The 22,281-nt window shown below is 39.5% G+C and overlaps 1 protein-coding gene across 8 annotated transcripts in view; it reads right to left on the bottom strand.

Moving 5' to 3' along the window:
- Positions 1–964: 964 nt before the first annotated feature.
- Positions 965–22,281, bottom strand: part of Nek1 (NIMA (never in mitosis gene a)-related expressed kinase 1) — a 138,193-nt gene continuing 116,876 nt past the window's right edge. For 4 of the 8 annotated variants that reach the window (XM_030243338.1, XM_030243339.1, XM_030243340.1 and 1 more), the window contains 5 exons: positions 11,254–11,405; positions 7,994–8,202; positions 7,188–7,318; positions 6,218–6,350; positions 965–2,170 (listed from right to left, as the gene is read on the bottom strand). In XM_030243338.1, coding sequence (XP_030099198.1) covers positions 2,157–2,170; positions 6,218–6,350; positions 7,188–7,318; positions 7,994–8,202; positions 11,254–11,405 — 639 coding nt within the window. In that variant the 3' untranslated portion in view covers positions 965–2,156. The remainder of the gene's footprint in view (positions 2,171–6,217; positions 6,351–7,187; positions 7,319–7,993; positions 8,203–11,253; positions 11,406–22,281) is intronic. The other 4 variants (NM_001293637.1, NM_001293638.1, NM_175089.4 and 1 more) reach the window with 1 other exon arrangement.

Below are 22,281 nucleotides of genomic sequence, written 5' to 3'. Positions count from 1 at the left end.
TAAAAAACTCTCCTGTCTGTTATAGCAACCTAGCACAGGTAGGTTTTGTTCAAGAAAAAGATATTTTGAATGGTTTGGGCATGAACTGCTCTTGTTTCCTTCTAATCTGTTAGATGGCTGTCAGATACAGAGTCAGTCATCCTCATTCCAGATATTTTAAATTATGTATCAAGTATTTTTTAATCTAGCTACAGATTTATCAGAATTATTGATATCATTTAATTACTGCCCCTTGGATTCTTCAGTTTTGTTTACATTGGATTGATTAGCCATTTAGGAAAATAATTTCCTTTAGATACTTTGAATTTACTTCTGGTTCAAGGTAGAGGCTTAAGTTATTGAATTGTTTATAACTGTGTAATGTAAGAAACTGCACTTTAACCTGTGAGTTCAATATATCCAAGAAGTCATAGAGACCCCTGATTTTCTTGGCTATGAGCTCTCCACTCCCACCCTGTGTTCTCCTATGAGTTGTTGACCTACAGCACTGTTTCTAGCCAGTCACTGTTGTAGGGTCAGTCTTCCTTACTCAGTGCTATAAAGCCACCCGATCAGTGTTTTGTCTGGTGTAGTTCTTAAAGATAAACCTGCTTTCTCTCATATTATCGCAGACAATATTCAGGACTCATTGTTTTCTGGCACGTATTTTCTAAGTATATGTTCTGGGCTGAAGATGGTCTGTGTCCAAGGGTCCATGTGCTGAAAGTGTGGCTTGCAGGGTGATGGTGGGGAGGTGTGGCCTTGGGAAGCAGGACCTGTTAGTAGGTCCTTAAGGTTGCCAAGGTCTTTTGCAGATTACCATAACTTCAGGGAAGGGTTGCTTAAAAGCCCAAGTTTAGCCCTATTTCCTGCCTGACGTCATGCTTCCAGATGTAACCTCTTCCTCTGCACACACCCCTGCCATTCTGAGTCTGCCTTGAGATGATGGAGATATTGAGAACAGCGTCAATAAGGACAACTGATATACTTCAGGTACATAATAAAAATTTAATAGTACAAAATAAAAATATAAAAATCAGCTATTTACTTTTGGATGTTAGAAATAATATACATAATAAAGTCAACACAGTACTAATAGTGCTACAAGGAAAGATTCCATGTTTCAGATGACAGCTTACACCAATCAGGCTGATTGGTACCAAAAAGCACACATTTCTGCTTTTATTTTATTAGGAACACCTGGACTGTAGAGAATGACACAATGTATACTTGGCAAATTCTGAAACTATAACTGTTTCTATATATAGGTTCACATAACTGAAACTATGTGACCATCATTGTAATAACCTGGTTAAATCCTCACACTGAAAATAAAAGGCAAACACTTCCCCACAGTAGTTACTAAATTGTCACAGTGCCAAAAGAAAAAGGGCCCTCTCTCCTTTTTAACACAGGTGACCACGGAGGCACATGTATGCGAGGAGCTAAAAACCAAAATGGCAATTTTATGCTATATGCTAGGTTTAAATTTATAGCCTGATTTTTAGATACAGCGTTTCTGGTCTATAAAGAGAAACAGAAGAATCAGGGAACTTTCAAGTGTCAGGAAATATAACTTTGCTATTCCTTCAAAATTAAATCTTTCAATGATTTTTAGGATTGCTTCTATAGCCTGTTTTCATCGGGCTAGCTCAGGGAGAGATCCAGTGGTTGAAAATAACTCGAGAATACAAACTTCAAGGCTAGAATTTCATCTTCTAAATGTAGATACTTGAATAGAGCCCTTGACAAGAATTATTTAATGTGAACTGCTAGCCAGGATAAAAAATGTTAGACAGAAAAAAAAAAAGTCATGCTGAAATTTAAATGAAACACCAAAAGCAGGCCTTTTTTGATATAGCCAACTCTTCCACAGAAAGACAGTTGCTAAAAGTAGTTCCTTATTGCACAATAAATTTTCAGTTGACTCAATGCTTTGGTGAGGTGATTTAAAGAAACATACATTCTATGAGAGTTAGCTGAAGAATCCAATAAACAAAATAAGGTAGATAAAACGTGAGGAAAAATATCACACTTCTTAATTTTTTTCATGCAATAAGCATGCCCATCTTAAATCTGGTATTTCTCATAAATAATCTCTATTTCCCAGGAAGCTTGTATTATGAGCCAAGTTCAAATGTGTTCTTACAGTTGACTATTAAAGAATGTCCTGAGGATTATTCATCATTATCTGTAGAAAAAAGAAAAAAATAATTCACTTCATTTTAGTTCAAGCAGTATCTATGTTTTTTATAAAAAGCATTTTCCCTTTCTAAAGATTAGTTCAGCATTAAATATAATTTTGTTATAATAGCACATATTCATTGTACAACATCCAGACAGTATTATAAAGAATGAAGGTACAAAATTTCAAAGACAACTAGTGTTACAACTATGTACATATAAATCCTCAGATTGCCTTGTGGATCACAAATAACTAAGAAAATTAGACCATGATGCAGGCTTGGGACATGAAGTTTCCACATAAGACACACAATAGAAAGATAAATAAAGAAGTGCAGTGATGGGGCTGGAGAGAGAGCTCAGTGGTTAAGAGCACTGACTGCTCTTCCGAAGTCCTGAGTTCAAATCCCAGCAACTACATAGTGGCGCACAACCATCTGTAATGGGATCTGATGCCCTCTTCTGGTGTGTCTGAAGACAACTACAGTGTACTTACTTATAATAATAAATAAATCTTAAAAAAAAAAGAAGTGTAGTGATATGAAAAGCAAGATTATAAATGCTCATGGTAGAGTCTCTGTGGTGGGTATGCCAGGTACCACTATAGTGTTCAACTTCTTGAAAACCTCACAATAGAATACTGTAGGACAAATGATGTATATATTCCATGTGGCTTTAATGTCTGCACACCATTGCATTTTATGAGCATGACATAATGCATTAGCTATTCTTAGTTACATAAACCATAAGAATGTTTATTCTTAAAAACATCTGAATGAATTAAGCACATTGATTTGCCTATCACTCTGGCACCCGAGTAAACCCAAGCACCCTGTCAAACACTACACCCTGTACAGCGCCTACTTTCTACTCACTCCCTACCTGCTTACCACGTCCACAGACCTGATCACCATGGTCATGACAATATCTGAAATATTCCCTGAGTCAGTTACCAATCGCCACTCATCTTCTCTACTGCAATGTTTTGTATCCTTCTATACAGGATGTCTTCTCCTGCAGGACCCACTGTTTCAGCCCAAAGAGTGATGTCACTGCTTCATGCAACTTAATCCACTCAGTTTTAGAGTTACGCATTGCTTCAGATAATCTGGAAAGCAATGAGCACCTATGTGCCTACCTAGCATGAACAGAGGTTAACTTTTGCTCCTACTGATTCTGATATTTAAGAAAACTATATTATAAGCAGTCTACTTTTCCACTTTGGTGACCTTTTCTCCGTTTCTAGGAACATTTTTAAGGACACTAAATTAATGTATATTTTTCTTGCTTATACTTTTTCACAGTTATTAAACATATGTAAAAGTAAACAGTATTGTTTTAGATGTCATATAAGTCATATCACATAACTTTAACTTAGGTCTCTGGGCTTATGTATATTGATAGCTGAAGATTTGGTTCATTTATTTGAATAGCTGTATAGAATTTCACTACATAAACACAATACAAAATTCCATCTAAAATGGATGTGAATGAAAGGTACATTGAAAAAAAAAAAAAAACCCCACATGCTTGGTCTGCTGCTGCTCAGTGGGAGGACTTGGTAGTCTCTGCCAATCCTCCATTGGCCACACATTCATTTGTGAAGGAGCACCTAGAAACAGTTTTAAGTAACCCACAAATTACTACCTCTATTTGACTTTTGACTCTGGAAAGCAGCTATATATGGACTAGGCAGTGTTAACTTTTCCAACAGAGATAGTTATTAATGCTCACCAAACCTGCACTGTAACAGTTATCATGGGAGCTGGTCATTTTGGGGGACTCAGACAATTTCCAGTGGAATTAAACAGAAATGATATTAGGCAATGACTTTAAAGGTTAAAATGTTGTTTGTGGTGTGGGTATATGCACAAGAGCAGGTATGTGTGCAGGTGCACCTTCTATGTGTGCATATGCAGAGACCACCAGTGGATGTCCGCATGCTTTCCTCAATCTCTTCACCTCACTTATGAGACAGTCTTTCAAGAAATCTTGTTTCTAGTATGCCCCTTACTAGCTTTACTTTGAATGAGCTGGATCAGATTTTGCCACAGAGAATAAAAGCGTGTAAGCATCATACACATGGCATGATTACTGATCTCTTCGACAGGATCTAAAGCACAGCTATACATAAGACTGCTTGATCAGAGATTCAACTGCTCCATACAAGGAGGCTCTCTTTTTCTTAATCCAGTGACTATGTGTGCTAGCTTTTACTCAGACAATGTATTTCACATGAGCTCATTCAGTAGTAAGTTAAAGTATGTTATTAAAACTGCTATTTTCTCCCCAGGCTGAAGAGATTACAGCTGTCCTTTCTGTTTCCACTGCTTACCACAGCAGAGCTGACCATGCTTCTTGAGGGCTGTATGGTCCAGCCTAGCTTGTGACCCTGTAAGTGAATGGGCTTCTATGAAGCCAGGAGCCCTTTAGAAACCACTCAGCTGTGCCAATTCTACCTTGTGGCTCACTTGACTGTTACAGCTCTCCACTGAAGGGGCAAGGCAAATTAAAAGCTTTTCAGATACTTGACAAGCAATCCTGCAGCCTGAGCACACTCCTTGTGGAGAGCTCCATTTGAAGAAGCCTTGGGCAGAGCTGCCTGAGGAAGGGCCAGGCGAGTGAGGAGACAACTGCCTCGACCTCACCTCACCACAGACATCCTGAAACAGTCATTCTCTGGCCTTGTGCTGTTAGCTTACACAATGATGTGAGAAGTAACCTATGAAATCCAAAAGTTACAGGCTATTTCTCATCTCAGTACAGTACAGATGGAGTTCAAGATCTCAGTAAACTCAGGAACCTGAAAGTTTCAGATACCAGTTAAACTAGAGACTTTCATCTTAATGATCAAGTAATCTTTTATCATTTCAGAAAATAAACCACGTATTTTATAGTAGTATAACTGAAGGACATTTTCAAAGTCATAACACTTCAGTTGTAGTAAGATCTATAGACCTTTTGATTCTGTTGTACCTGGGAGGAAAACAAAACCCTTTCCCTTCTTAAAGGGATCAGAATTAACCTGAACTTGAAGGCGGCACATGAAAGATGGCTAGGCATGGTGGTGAGGGAAAGGCAGGACGTGCATGTGCTTGAGGCTGTCCTAGCGGCTGCGGCAAGACCTTGCCTCAAACAAGAACAAAACCAAGACAGCAAACAGATCTGGAGAGCTGTTTCCACCACAGACTGCTGACCTCTAAGGAACAGTCTGCTTTATTTTCTGCTTCACAGTAAAGTTTTTACAGTTTTCACAATGGAGACCTTCTTAACATTATCATAATTTTACTCCATCTCTTCTTTTGTGCTTATCTAATATGCTGTGTTTTGAAATATTTTTAAAACTTATTTTAATTTTTGTACCTGGATGCATTTTTAAAAAGGGATCTTGAGTTGTTTTTAACGGGAAGGAATATAAATATATTTTAATAAAAATTGCATTGTTAAAATTAAGCATCAAGATTTAAAATCTTCTGTTTTGGTCTACAAATTAAATCTTTAAGGTAAATGTATTAGTTTTGGCAACCATGTTACAAATAAATTCATGCTCAGAATTTTATATTTTCTTCCTCTGCAAAAGAGTTTAATGACACATCATTGACGAGAGTTATTCTAAAGAGCTTGAGCTTTCAATTAGGAGACTTAAGATTTTTTATTCAAGGGCTGGAGAGATGGCTCAGTGGCTAAGAGTATGAGTTCAGTTCTCAGAACTCATATGGTGGCTCAAAGCCGTGTGTAACACCAGTTCCAGGGGATCTGATGCCCTCACATGGCTTTTGTGGGAAACGTACACACAGTGCACACACATACATGTAGGCAAAATGCCTGCATACATGAATAAAAAAGGCATTAAAAATTCACTCAAACATTACTTACAAACTATAGGACAGTGACTTAATGTGACAGGGCAGAGGGATACTTGCTTCAAAGTATCAGGTGGGCTCTAGCACAGACCACATCAAAGCCCATCTGCTGGGAGAGTTTCATCACACATCTGCCATCTTTTTCTTCTTCTCTCATTTGTTTAGAATATGAAGACACAAGAAAACTTTACCTTCCTGATAGGCTCCATCTGCCATGACTAAATGCAGAATCTTGGCATAGAGATGCTGGTGCTCATTGCCCAAAATATTCTCAACTATTGTTGAACAAATTTCAATATTTTCATCTTCATCCTCATGAATAGCCTATGCCAAATTACCAAATGTAAGTTAATATGGAAGCTGCTAAAGGAGAAAAGCAATTAATAATAGCCTCCTGTTATTTAACCACTGATGTTAAATAGAAAAGGATAGACACATGTATCATTTGGGGCCATCAATTCCTATGATGGCTTATTCTCTGTATTTTAACTAGGTTTAGCTTTGTGTAAGGGTCTCCTGCTAGTGTAATAGTGACGAGCACAGCCAGCTCTGCTGGAAGGTCTGATAGTGGCACTTGTATCTCAGTGGTAACCAATAGCTGTCTGACTAGACTCCAGGCCTGCTCAACACGGGGGAAACTATGCCTAGTACTAGAAACCTAGCCACTATACACAGCTGGTGACATCAGGGATCTTAGAAAAAAACCCCACTACTACCACGTTCCTAAACTAGCCTGATTCCTAACTGCATCTAAGTACTTACCATTATAAGTTAAGTGTAGACCTCACCTTTCAACACAGAAGCTTATCTTTACACTAGCAGGAGACCATTACACAAAGCTAAACCTAGTTAAAATACAGAGAATAAACCATCATAGGAATTGATGGCCCCAAATGATACATGTGTCTATCCTTTTCTATTTAACATCAGTGGTTAAATAACAGGAGGCTGTGAATTTGGGAGGGGACCCATATGGAAGAGGCAGGAAGAAAGAGTGGGAGAAATGATGCAATTAAAGTTTAACAGTTAATGTGCCAATGCTAACTTAAGTGGAGCCTTCAGTGTGTGTGTGCGGACATTGATCCTAATGCAGTGATAAGGACGGCCAACTTGTCACTCCTCTTCAGCAGCACATCAGAGACAGTGTCTAAGTTCACGCACCTTTACTTTCTCATAAACCTCAAAGAACTTTTCAAAGCCCATTTCTTGCTCCAAGTGAAGTCTTAGTTCCTCTAAATGGTTAAAGACACTGTCATATTCACATTCACTAGTGGTCTCAGCGTCACTATTATCTAAAAAAAAAAAAAAAGGGTACTTTATGAATAAAAGTAATTTTACAATAGTAGACTAGCATGAATGATAAGTGAACTTTGGCTTCCTGTATTCTTCTACCTTCAATATAAGCAGTCTTCATTAGGATACCTGGACATCAAAGCACATATAAAGCTGTCTTACTCAGGAATCTTAGTTTGAGTATTGTTTCCTTAAGGACATAAGTAGTAAATCAGGTTACTACAGAAAGACTCCCAGAAACCTCACTATTAAATGTTAGTTCAGAAACAAATGGAAAAAAAAATCACATTTTGATGTTCTGAAATGAAGCAACCAAACCTATGATGAAGGCTTGACAAACATGGAACAAAACATGCAAAGAGATGCAGATGCAGATGAGCCAAGAAGCATACATACCAAACTAAATTAAGCTTTATTACTAAAAAAAGGTCAAGGAACAGGGGCCAAAACAGAGAGAAAACACTTCAGAAGTCACTTAACAGAAGAACTGAGAAGCGGTTGGTATGTCTGTGTGGAACACACAGTGAGCACAGACAGACAGAAGCACACATCAACTGTAAGGCTGGATATGTCCCTATCAGATACCAGGAAACCACCTCCTACGTGAACTCTGAGCAGAGAGACAGAAACGGGCGCTCAGCCATGAGCAGCCGTGAGCCACCGTGAACACACACCTGAGTGCCATTCCTCGTTCAGGGCGCTTTCGCTGCTGGGGTTGTCCTCCTCGTCTGGGGCATCTGTCCCTCTTGCTGTCTGCTCCACATCGCTGCTTTTTAAAACAGACTCTTCCTCCTCACTGTATTCGTCACCTGGTTGCTCCCTAAGCAGCTGCTCCATTGAGGCCTGAAGCTCTTGTAAATCTGTGTCAGTTTCTTCAAATACACTGAAATGTAAAGAGTTAAACTGAATACTGCCTAATCTTATTTTGAAATGGTGCATTCTCTTCCACTTAAAAGTACTAACTGTGGATAAAAAAGAAGTCTGAAATAAGCATATAGAGTTTTTAACTAAGGAATTGAGGATGAATACAACTGAGAAAAATAGTACACGAGGGGTACTCTGCAACTATAGGTGATTTGCTGAAATTGGTGCTGATTTGCAGAGGAGACTCATGTAACTATTAACCTCAGTCACTGCTTAAACTTTGCAACAAAGGTTTGTGTCTGTGTGTCCCACCTGTAGTTGGGGAAGTTAAGAAAGCAAAGATGTTTATCACATGTTTTTTAAAAAATGAATTAATAGTCAAATGTTTAAAGGAAAATTGGAAAAACCATTTTCCAATTTTGAAAGTTTATCACAATCTTAATGTAGATACTAGCTGTGTACTATATGCAAGGATTTCCATGTGAATGTATTTGGATTTTTAGAGACATGTACTTAAGGTCTTGCATAATATTTGTGCTTTTTAAGGCTAACGGGATGATGATACAGTGAATATAATAGTCAGGAGAAATTTATCTTTATGTGTATATTCCTGAAAAGAATTCTAAAATATATAAATAGATTTTCCCAAGAATAAAACAATGGCCATAATCCTCACAGGAGAATTTTGTTTTCAAGGCATTAGTCAGAATATAAATGATATTTTCTGAGATTTAAAATGTGGAATCAATTAATAGGTAAAAATCTTATATGTATGTAGTACACTTACTAAGGAGTTTCTTCCTATTTAAATTTTATCCAAATGAAACTCATGGTAGAGACATGAAAATATAAGAGGCCTATCAATGGATCTCTAGCCTCTGTCCTTGGACACTTGTACAGTAACTGAGAAACTCAGTTCTAAGACTCCCAGTTTATCTCTGAGGACATGCATGAAGGTGAGGAGTTACCTGAGTCTGATGTGTGAGGCCTTGTAGTGAGGGGTCAGGGCCATCGGCAGGAGTCCCTAGACTAGAAATGCAATGCTAAGAAATATATAGGGCTGATGAGGACCCTTCCCAAAGTTTACAGCCAACTCCCAAATACACTCTATGAGACCTTGAAGACAATTTACATTAATGGAAAAGAAAATAATCATTTACACAGAAATATCTTTATTTTGTACTTATGCATACTAACTAGCCATTTGACTTTGTGGAAGCTACAGAAAACAATCTGATCAGAATAAGACTTGGTGTTTAATAAGAAGCCTAACTCATCATTCAATCTTTCATGTGAAGACTATTATGTTGACCTGCTGATAACCCACTTATTAGCTAGAGGAAATAATGGCCAAGACATAGAGGAGTTAAAATTCGTGAGGCCAGCCTGACTGTTGCCTAAGAAAAATGTGAGAAGATCTAATACTGTATGAAATCAGCATTTACAAGTCTCTGTTAGTGTAATGGCTAGTTTTGTGTCAACTTGACACAGGCTGGAGTTATCACAGAGAAAGGAGCTTCAGTTGAGGAAATGCCTCCATGAGATCCAGCTGTAAGGCATTTTCTCAATTAGTGATCAAGGGGGGAGGTCCCCTTGTGGGTGGTGCCATCTCCAGGCTGGTAGTCTTGGGTTCTATAAGAGAGCAGGCTGAGCAAACCAGGAGAAGCAAGCCAGTAAAGAACATCCCTCCATGGCCTCTGCATCAGCTCCTGCTCCCTGACCTGCTTGAGTTCCAGTCCTGACTTCTTTCAGTGATGAACAGCAATGTGGAAATGTAAGCTGGATAAACCCTTTCCTCCCCAACTTGCTTCTTGGTCATGCAGGAATAGAAGAAACCCTGACTAAGACAGTTAGGTTATTTGAAATCTGGCCCTAAGCTTAGTTTTTAGTTCTTATTATAAAATCTGGAGAAAGGTACGGACCCAAGTCAGTTTCCAAAGACAAACAAGTAGATGTAGAATAGTTTTGTTACAGCTGGCTCAATTACAAATGGTTCATTTTACTTACAGAGGACAAACCCACAAACCCCATTACCCGGCACTTTGTCGACCATAAGTGATGTATGTTGTGTTCCCCAGTAAGCCGACTAAAATAGGAACTAAAGTGACCTCCCTCCAAACCACTAGGTTCCTAGTAAGATCCACAGGTCTCTAAGAGGGCTGATGAGAAAATGGAGCTTCATTAGGAAGAAGTAACAACATGTCAGATGCAGCAATCCTGACACCAACTGCAGCCTCACTCAGGCTAAGCTACTCTACCCAAGCTACACCCCTGCACCAGACTCCTACGCTGTGCTGCTTCTAGCATCTGACTGCAGGATATTTTGGTTTATTCCTCTGAGTTTGTTATACTTGTTTGAGGCAGTTGGAAGGCTAAAACTGCAGAAGCCAAGAAGGATTCTTATCTAAGGCTCAGCCAACATTTCCCATAACTTTCAGAAACATTGTTACATTTCTTCCTGAGTTCTATATTTCCCATGAATCACAAGAAAGGAATTTTCTGTAAGCAGTGAAGTTACATGCAAACCAACACACACACACACACACACACACACACACACACACACACACACAGTTACCTTACCCCACTTCCACATATACCACAAAAATAACATCCTCACTGATACATCCTAAAACCAAATGTCACAAACAGACAGGAAAGTTTTCAGCATCTCCCTGATGTCATGCAGACGGTTTAATACTTCCCTGCTTCCCATCTCAATCCTAGTAGAATGGAGATTTCACTATTCAACAGGTATTATCCTGTGAAAATTATTTAACTACTATTTAGTAATCAGTATAGTCACATCAGTGTACTAGATGGATGTTAATGGGGGGAAAAAAACAGTGAGCATAAATACAAGCTGTTTTTATGTGCCTCAAATGAGACAGTAAATTGTTTAGAGGCAGCCATACATTTTCAAAAGGTTGATTACACTTTAACGAAGTTATAAGAGCTTGAAGGGTGAAGAAAAGGCAGCTGTAGACCATGCTCACTCTCTGGACTTTGAAGAAAATCCCAATCTAGATGTCAAAGTGATACTGGCATTTGTTAGTGGTCCTATACTTACGTGTCTTCGGAATCAGAAGGCCCTTCTTTAATTGGTTCATCTTCCAGCTCATCGATTTCAAGACTGTCTTGATGAACGTCCCCCACAGTGGGAACGTCCATTAGGGTTCTGAACAGCTTGGAAAGATCTGGAAGTGAGCAGGTCCTCAGCATCTGCAGAGAGGTTCACAGATTGATCATTAGGAGGAAGACAATTGAAATCAGAAGAGGAAATCAGAGGTAATACTAGTTACAATACTTAAGTCATGTAGTTAGACCTAAAGGACTCAAAGGGGCCTTGCCCAAGGTTAGAACCCAACTTTCTTAAAGTTCAGCTCACATGAGCAACACTAGATAGACTTATTAAACACTCATATGCATGTATGTACCAATAATCATTAAAGAAGAGGCCATGAATTCGAGAGGATGTGCAAGTACACGGGATGAGTTGGAGGGGGAGATGGAGGATTGGAAATTATGCAAATGTAGTACTCATGTAGGAAAATATAAAAAAATAATTAAAAATTCAGCTAGCATTTTTTTTTTTCATAAAGAAAGTTAAACTCGTGAGTAACGATTGGGCTTTAGCATAGCAGTTCAGTTGGGTCAGCTTTTAAAGAGTGGAGAGTGGCTATTTTGGAGATACACTTGGCCTTGAAATGCCAAGCTGCTGGCAATCAGGTGTGAGAAGTGCCCGTTGGTTCTTTCTCATGTGTATTGTTTCTCCTACCTTCCTGTGGTCAACTTGCCCTGTGCAGACCTGCTGAAAGCTGAAGCGAGTTGTCTGGAGCGCGGTGAAGCTCTATGATGTTCAGTCAGCCACTGTGCAGCACTTACTCCGAGGAGTTGCTGGCTGGCTAACATGGGTTAGATCAGTGTGAAGAGAAACCTGACTTTGCTTCCCCAAGATGGGGCTGAGTGGGGACCTCATGTTCAGACAGAAGGCTGCAAGGACAAGTTCTTTGAGGGCAATGAGGAAAAGCATTTATAACACCACCAAGAAGGAAGTAGGCCAACTGTGCTAAAGAAAACAAACAAAACAACAGACAGCGGAGGTGTTGAAAACGAAATCAGTGTTGGACAAGAGCAGAAATAACTGGAAGCGTCTCTATTCATCAACCTTTCAACAATAAGCATGTGACAAACAGGAGACGAGACAGATAGCTGTGGACCTGTCTCTGGGCTGGGCCGACTCTCCAGGAATCTGAGATTGAAATGTGAGTGCTAGGCCCTGAAAAGAGCTCTGCATTACAGGGAAGGCTTTGAAGAAAACACACAGTGGTGGAAATTTGCGTAGTTGGCCAATTTTCTTAGTGCAGCATTTCAGAATAATAAAGAATAGGTTCCCATTATTTGAACACCATTTCTACATTACACTAATTAAGAGAATGATCATCAGTTACAAACTGGTGAAGCTGGCCAAAGTGGTGAAAAGCAAACCAACAAAACCTAGTGCTTCTTAAAGCACTTAAAGATGGCAATGGTGCTGAGGTATGTCTCTCAGTGCCACTCAACTGGCCCCAGTGCTGGGACTGCAGGTGCCCCACATCCAACTTTGGACTTACTAAGATTTGGGCCATGTGTGTACTGAGCCAGAAGAATATAAAGTAGCACTTGTAACAATCTACGCAGGCTGACTGCTAACCAACAAAATAAACAGGATACATTACACAATTAAACTTGAGGATGTCATATATACAGGCTGGGAAAATTTAGCTCATCCTAGCATTTTTTAGGAACTCAATACAATTTTAATTTATTCCTCTTAATAGTTAAAATAACTTTTTTTCCCACTGATATGTAGCCCAGGAATGTGACCTTCCTGCTTCTGCCCACCAAGTTCTACAGCTACAGGTGTGTGCTACTATGTGTATTAATATAATTTTTATACTATATCATGAAATAATTCCATCAGAAGTGTACTTCAAGGGGTCCCATGATTTGACACCTTACCTCTCCTTAAGACTTACACTCACTCACTAGTGTATCTGTAGGATAAACCTTTGTGTTCACAGTACTCCTTGCTGGGCCTCCTTCAGACTTTATGATCTGTTTTAAGCCATCCACGCTGGGCTTGGGCTTACGATTTTCCTGCCTTGTCCTATGCGGCACGTGGAATCATGGTCAAGTGCTGCCACTGGATTCTTACTTTATGTTTTAAATGGATCTGCTTTATTGCATAACTAGAGGATTGCTAATTTATAGTTTATATCAAAACTTTATTCACAGTAATATTCTCTCTCTCTCTCTCTCTCTCTCTCTCTCTCTCTCTCTCTCTCTCCATTCTATCTAACCAACCTACTTACCTACCTATCTCAGAATGCTTCTGTTCTTCCCATTTATTTGGTGCTAAGTCTGAGGTCAGGCCATGAGCATATCAAGCAGCCCACATCACACCCTGAGGTATAACCCTGGATCCTTTTCATTTCTGTTCTGATTCTCCTGACTTTTTTCATACTGCTTAAAGTATATTTTGTTGTCTTAGCAGCAATGGAAAGAAATCCTAAAAAGATGGGGCAGCCCCTAGCAGTGCCTGGAGAGCTTACTTCAGTGGAGGTACGGCTTTCCCCAACTGTGTACCAGCGAGCAGCGGGCCCTGTGGCAACATCAGACGGAAAGCAGTGCTGTAGGGAACCTCGCACCCAAGGCACTGCTCCTTTACTCTTCAGTACTAGGTAACTGCTCATCTCAAAGTAAGGGGACATAAAGCAGCAAATGAGTTACATGCTAGTCTTATTAGTAATTTCACATCAAGTTCTACATCAAGGAATTCTTTTAATCTTTACAAGTTTTGATATAAACTATAAATTAGTAATCCTCCTGTTATGCTATAAAGCAGTTTATTATGGGCACATTTGTTTAGCCTCTGATTATTACTGTGAATACTTCAACAATGTTCCCTCAAAACAGCTTTTACAAATAATTGCTAACTTTATTCCCCAAGCCAGATTCTATCTATTATTTAAGAATAGATTAGCAGAAGCCAGAGTCCTTGAACCAAACAGTGACTCACTGCAATGAACATTTGCAAGTAAAGTTGTTTGGGGAAAAGGGTATAATGTGTGACACACCACAGCCTCCATGGTGAGATTTTTTTTTTATTTTAATTTTTTATTTTCTTTTGCAGGGGCAGACATAGAAGACCTAGGAAATGAGAAGACCTGGGTACATGATGTGGAAGTCATAAAGAATCAATACAGAATTATGTTAAAAAAAATAGAATCCAAAGTAAAAGGCTTGGCATGTGCTTGGTGGGTGTGGTGGTGGGGTGGGAACAAAGAGGTCTAAGTTTCAGTATCCTAAAACTGGTGCTCCCTTGATTTGAGGAAGCTCACATCGCACACTCTAAGGCTGACTTAGTGCCTGGTCACTGTAGGCAGAATCAGTCAGACTTCCCACCTACCTGTGCCAGAAACTGAACTGATGCTGTGGCCTTCATCTGACTGACTCTTAAGCCACTTTAAGTCTGCAAATTTGAAGAGGCCTTAAGGCACAGTTGTCTACCGTATTCCTTTAGTTCCCGTGGGATTATAAATTAACCTTGAAAATATTACTATCTTAGAAAATTCACAGGAGAAATTTACCAATAATTTCCCTTGACTGTCATAACAAATACAAAGTTTAGATTTTCCTCTCTACAAGTACTTGTTGGCACTGCTGCAATATGAGAGCAGCTTTCCTGGCTGGAAACCTCTGAGGAATCGCTTTGGAACTTAATGGCTGAGGTATCCACGATCTGACTGTGGCCAAGTTGCTTATGTGTGACATGGGATGATGACAGCGTTACCTGGGTGACCGTGAACATGAGATTATTATTGTAAAGCTGCTGGAACAATATTGAAGAACTGCACACATGGTTGGTAGAGTTTCCTGACTATGTTGTACTGACAATGAGGATTATAATTGTGTTAGCCACCTTTATAGAAGTCAAAGTAGACTAGAATTCTTCTCAAGAGATAACTGGGGGCAGTGAGAGGCCGTTTTCTAACCCTAAATCTATATTTGCTTGAATTTTAGTGAGTTAGAATGTTCTAGTAACAGAAAATTAAGAATACTCTGTATTATTCTAAACATATGGTCTTTTTTCTATAAATTAAGCATGGGTGAGATAATAATTTGGCAATTTGCTCTGTCAGAGAGCAAAGCAAAAAAAAAAATTGTACTAGCAGACTCTTTTCACAGTTTAACTGGCTACTACCCATTAATGTTATGTAGTTGTCTTGTTTAATGTTTGCAATTATATTTGACAAGGTATACATAATAGCAATTCATCATAAAGGCATCAGTACTCGTGGCTCTTTGAAAACGCTGCTAGCATTTTTAATAGCTGAGAAGGAGACATAAAATGATTCAAACACCCCAGGAACCGGCCAGGTCAACCATGAATGCCAGAAATCTATCTTCCTGAACTCTGTCCAATGCACTAAAGCAGTGGTTTGGCAGGACTGTGCATCTCAGCTATTCCAGGTCGTGCTTATATCAAAACTTTTGTTTTTAGAATGAATACTTTGTTATTTGAATACAGACAATCACTGGCAAATCACAAAACCCTTCTATAAAGAAGTTGAGCTAGAAATTCTCCCATTTTCAATAAAATGGCTAGTTACTTGTCTAGAACAGACTCTTGGTAAAATTACAGTCATTTGCTATCATAGTTATTTAACCTTATCTGTTCCTCACTTGCTCTCTAAGTCATACAGACCTTCTACCAACCAACCATATATATGCCTTTGCCAGACTACACAGAGTAACCACTGTTGTGGGCCCTTTTGCAAAATGGGACTGTTGGAAAGGCAAAGGATTGGTTCCTCTAGTAATCCAGATTCTGCAACTTTTAAAAGGAAGATCATGAGAAAACCACGTTTATTTTGACTTTTTAAAATTTACTGTTGAGAATCTACAATTTACTGTTATATCTACATTTTTATCAAATCATTGTATTTTAATTACCTTAGGAAATCTGCTATTCTGTTTGCAGTAGCAATGGACGTGAAGCCATCACTTCTTACCAACTCTAAAGGAACCAGCTGGATGTGGTTGTATATACCTGTACTTGGCAGGCATAGACAGGGAAGGTGAAAGCTTGAGGCCAGCCTGGGTAGAAAGTGAGACCCTGCACAAAGAAACCTCCAGAAGAGAAATCTTCTCTCGAGAGAAAAACACAGAAAGCTTTCCCCTGAACAACTCATAATTTTCTAGCCTCAGAAATACAGCAGGGTTTATAACTTTCATTTCACTTTGACTACTACATAGATAAATTTTTACTTAATTAACATTAATGACTATTATAACAGTTGCTAATGGCTTGCTGATGTATAATGCACAGTCTTAAATACAATTTATATATTTGGGTATAAATCTTCAACTTGCCTGAGTCATTGCATATGTAAACAGTGTAAAAGGAAGAACAGACTTCTAGGACCCGAGCTTGTTTTAGACCATCACTTACAGTCCCACTGACGGACAGTGTTAATGAAAGCATTACTTTGATTGCCAGTCTTACAGTGATCAACTTAACCACTAACTACTATCTGTGTGGGTGGTTAATTGTACAATTCAGTTAACTAACATTACATTTGGTTTTTGCTAAAAGATCTATTTAAAGTACACTAGATGAATGCCTTAGTATTGTTTCCTGAGTCTTAGGGCTCTGAGGTTATGTCTAAAGCAGCTGTGAGGCAGAGGACAAGAGGGCAAGGAGACAGGGGTAACGTGAGCAACAAGTACTTCCATCTCTTCACACACAGTGTCCTTGTTTAGAAATGAAATAAATTCCACCATACCAAAACCCCAAACAAAACACTCCCAAAAGGCTCTGAGCCACATATTTGAACACTATTAATTAGGAACAAGAATGATTGGCATCCTACTGTCTTCACACTTTGATATTTTAAGAAAAAAATTTTTTAATGTGAATGAATGTTTACCTGCATGTATGTCATGTGTGCAGTGCCTGCAATGGCCAGAAGAGAAGAATGGGCTCCCTGGGACTAGACTAGAATCACAGACAGTTGTGAGCTGCCACGCCATGTGGGTTCTGAAAACTGAACGAGGGAAGACTAGCCAGTGTTCCTAACTGGTGGGCCTTTCTCCAGCCTCGCCTCATTCACAGGCCCTCGCACCAAAGCGCACTGCGCTGCTTCAGAACATCTGCTTCTGCTTTAAGTGTTCTCCAAGGCCAGGCCTTCAACATCTGCACCGAAACCTCTTCTCTATCGTGGTGCAGCCTTAGGCATGTCTTCTTTCCTGGCACACTATCCACCCATTTTCATTTCTCCTTATAAGAATTATCACAAATGTTTTTCACTTAATTTATTCCCTTTCTTGGCTATGAACATCGTATCATTACTATAAGCATAGTACCTAACATACAATACAGCTTGATAGACATTGGCTGAATAGATGCGAATAATAACCCACTTTAGATTACATATAAATGTGTGTGTAAAACCTGTGAATAGTATAACTTAAGGGGGATCATATTCTACTGGAAAAGAAACAGTAGAAAATAAGTAACCAAGATGAATTCTATTTTTATAGCTACTAGGAAATTAAACAAAAAGTAGCTCAGGATGGAAATTCCCGTACTTAAGGCTTGTGAGGATAATACTTGAGAGGTGATGCTTGAAAGTCAGAAATGAGTTAGAACTGAGCAGAACTAAGAGAAGCAAGCCCGGTCTGGTCAAGGCTAACAGAAAGTTCAGTCTGTAACACAGAAGAGCTTGGCCACCAAGGGAAAAGAGAATGAGAGCAACTTTGAGGTGAGTCAGGGAGGTTCTTAATGTCTTACAGAGCACGGTGAAGAGTGAATACAACTTAACAGCAGCAGAAAGTCTCAAGCCTTACACACAGCACTGACTTGACCTGAGAGCTATAATATATCTGACTTGACCACAACAAAGCAGGTCACAAGCACGCTGATCCCTCTGCATGGGAACAACTCTGGAACAGGCTGAGACATGGAAATGTCTCCAGGACTTTAGCTAAGCCTAGGTAATAAATCTTGTTGGCCACGGAGTCCTCAGGACTTACCACGCCATCCTTTCAAATAGCATGGATGAAAATTAAGATTACAGTCCAAACACACTCACAAATACAACAGAGCCTTACCTGCTCAAAGAAGAGAGAATCATCTTTAGCTGAGTTATGCACACTGCACATTCTATACATGTGTTAATGAAAACATGTGTATTACCATTAAAAGCTTATACATTCACAGAGAAAACCCACCAGACAAGGAAGGTAGAGCACCCCTGAAAAGACTGACCCTCAGATATGCTGAGGCTGATGCTGAGCTGCTGAAACATATTTATTCCAGCGTCCTACTTGGGGATCTGCATTTGGAACAGTTTTAAAACAGCTAGCGAGGATGGTCCAGCCCTTCAGACTGTTCCAGTCAGGACTTCAGTTAAGCCCTGCATTTTCACATCATTTCCAGTGCTGACAAAGGTGTCCAGTTTTTGTTTTTGGAGACAGGGTTTCTCTGTGTAGCCCTGGCTGTCCTGGAATGTCCATTTCCAGAGACTGGACAACAAATATTACAGCTAGCTTTCTTTTTTTTTTTTTTTTAAGATTTATTTATTTATTATATGTAAGTACACTGTAGCTGTCTTCAGACACTCCAGAAGAAGGAGTCAGATCTCGTTACGGATGGTTGTGAGCCACCATGTGGTTGCTGGGATTTGAACTCCTGACCTTCGGAAGAGCAGTCGGGTGCTCTTACCCACTGAGCCATCTCACCAGCCCACAGCTAGCTTTCTTAAGACTAGCCAATATCCCAATTTTCTTAGTCCCCCCAAAAAAACACTGTCCACAGAGAACAGGGAGCAATTTCAAGAGAATGAAGGCCTCATTCCCAAGAGGTGGGATGTGTGCTTTTTGTTCAGTTGATTGATGATGGATTGTGGATGTCTGTCATTGTTACAGGGGGTTGGATGCAAGTTATTAATGGTCTTGTAAGGAGGGAAACAAACTAAAGGAAGTTAGATTCAGGGATTTTTTTCTCTTTCTTTTTATTTTCTCTATCCTTCTTTCTCTCCTATTTAGAGTTAAGGGAGAAGGGATGAAAAGAAAAATGGGGATAAGAGATAAAAAGAAATTGGGGGGATATAGAATTGAGAAAATAAAGGGTATATTATTGAATATACTGTTAGATCAATGAGCATTAACAAGCCAAATATTTTAATTTGGTATGGACTTTGTATATTGATACAGGTTTAGAATTATATTTCATTACAACATACTATATATATGTTTCAACTTTATTTAAAGTATTGTACCGAATTTCCAGTCCTTTTGAAAGTTGCTATTACCAACTATTTAGGATAATTAAGAAATGCAATTTAGCTGGGCAGTGGTGAACCCACCTTTAATCCCAGCACTTGGGAGGCAGAGGCGGAGAATTTCTGAGTTCGAGGCCAGCCTGGTCTATAGAGTGAGTTCCAGGACAGCCAGGGCTACACAGAGAAACCCTGTCTCCAAAAACAAAAACAAAAAAATAAAATAAAAAGAAGTGCAATTTAGTTCTCAGTGCCTGCACACCTCCTCTCTCATCGCACCATGGTGGACACCTTCGTCAGCACTGGAAGCTAGTGGACAGCAAGAATTTTGATGACTACATGAAGTCACTTGGTGTGGGCTTTGCCACCAGGCAGGTGGCAAGCATGACCAAGCCTACCACAGTCATTGAGAAGAGTGGGGATACTATCACCATAAAGATACATAGTACCTTCAAGAGCACAGAGATCAGTTTTCATCTGGGGGTAGATTTTGAAGAGGTAACGGCAGATGACAGGAAGGTTAAGTCAGTCCTAACACTGGGCAGAGGCAAAGTTGTCCATGTGCAGAAGTAGAACAGGCAGGAGAGTATGCTTACAAGGGAGCTAAGCGACGGGAAAGTCATTCTGACTCACCCAAGGCAATGTGTTGGGACTTATGAGAAGGAGGCGTGGCCTGGCTGCTCCATCACTGACCATGGCTACCCTTGCCAACTGGCCACACATCAGCTCAGCACCATGCTGCCTCATGGTTTCCCTTCTGATGTTTTGTTTAAATATTCTTTGGTTGGGATTTTTCTGGAGATATGGTGCACCAGTCTGGACCCAGTTCTCACTGTGTATATATAGCTTATTTTTTAAAACTATATCCAAAGGGTGCTCCAAGGTCAAAAAAGCAGAGCCAAGGCCAAAAAAAAAAAAAAAAAAAGAGCGATTTAATAGTCAATCAAATTTACAGTCATGTTAGATGTTAGATACTAGTTTAATTACAGAAATATGTTTCCTAGATTAAATGCATAGTAAATAGTTAGAAACAAACAATTCAGATATACTATACATAGATAGATGGTCTTTGAAATCTTCAGATATCTATAGCATATGGCATTTAAAGATGTTTTATTAATAAAGTGCTTTTCATGACAGTGAAACATGTCAGAAACAATGTAAGTCCTAGCAGAGGAGATGGCTCCTCTTGGCCAAATTGGTTAAGTGCTTGCTGTTCAAATGGGAAGAATCTTGAGTCTGGATTTCCAGAACTCACGTCAAGCCAGTATGGCCGTACACATCTGCAGCTCCCTGTGGGATGGGATAGAAGGCTTCCTTGAAGCCTTGAGGCCAGCCATCCCGCCTGGCATACTACAGTGGCCAACAAGAAGACACCTTGTCTCAAGGTGGAAGATGACAACCAATACCTGTAGGTATCTTTTGGCCTCCATTTGTGTATTCACAAGCCTGCATGCACACACGCAAACATGCACAAAGATTTTTTAAGAAAAGCAAAACTGGACTCTTGCTAATCATGAGAAATCCACTTTAAACATAAAATGAAAGTAGTCAAGGATGTAAACATTTATACACAGTATAGAGGTTAAACATAAGAAAGTTGGGATGACTATCAGAAGCAGACAATGTACACTTCAGATCAGATGATGTCTAGAGATCACAAGATTCACTTCATACTGATAAAGGAGTGGGTTCAAGAAGCCATAAGAACTCTTAATTTAAATGCAACTAAATGACATTTTCACCATTCTTTCTCAGTACTTAATAAACAAGTACAAAGAAAAGTGGCAAAGCTTTGAAGTCTTATATAACACTATCAAAGAACATGTCATAACAGTGCCATATCAGTTCATCCAGAAGACAAAATAACACTATATGTTTATTCACTCAACAGAACTCTACAATGCAGAGGATAAAAACTGATACAATTGAGAGAAGAAATAGTACAAGTATAGATAAAAATGTCAACCTCAGCAATTGACAGCTCAAGTATACAAAAAGAGTCAGGAAAGCTATAGGAGTTTGGACACAAGGATCAACTTCCGTGATTTGACTGACATTTAGAGGACACTTCACGTGAAGCTTAAGAATGCACTTGAGGGTGGGGAGGTGTGTAGCACAGGAGCCGCTGCAGAGTCATTAGTCAGTTCAGAGAGAAACTTGGAAAGCATGATGCAAGTGAAGTGTAGACATAACTGCTGAGAGAAGCAGTGTCAAGGAGGAGAGAAAAGGGTTCGGGGTGGCATTGTCCTCCCAACTGCTGACCTTGACATGCAGTGTTAGAGAAGGATGGCCAACATCTACACAGTGTCGCAGGAAGTGGATGCATGTGTAGACTGCAGCCTAGGTAGCCGTTTAGACATGAGAAAGAGCAGACACAGGCGGTGAGTAAACAGGGTTGCGTGGTCAACCCAGGCTTGCTTCTTTCCATGACATTTCTTAGAACATGGCAGAAATGAGCCGCCATAGAGGAAGAGGACTGAAATTGGAACACAAAAGCAATGGGGCAGAGCCCTTGGAAGGGAATGAGGAGAAAGTCTGAGCTCTCAAGAAAACTGTTTGAAAACAGACACAAGGAAGTTACCTCAACAATAACACAAAAATCAAAATACAAAAAAACAAGCCTGATTTAGCAGCAAAAACCTTTGTAAGAAGTTAAATTACTCCATTTTAGTTCAATGGGCTACATCCAAATTTATCTCAGTTATGAAGTTTTGACTACTACTACAAATCTGCCTGTTTACTACACAGGCCCAGTAATGGCTTCCTGA

The sequence above is a fragment of the Mus musculus genome, chromosome 8 (genome assembly GCF_000001635.26).
Source record: "Mus musculus strain C57BL/6J chromosome 8, GRCm38.p6 C57BL/6J".
NCBI classification, from domain to species: domain Eukaryota; kingdom Metazoa; phylum Chordata; class Mammalia; order Rodentia; family Muridae; genus Mus; species Mus musculus.
Note: the sequence above shows the minus strand (reverse complement) of the source record. Positions and strands in the feature narration are given on the sequence as shown.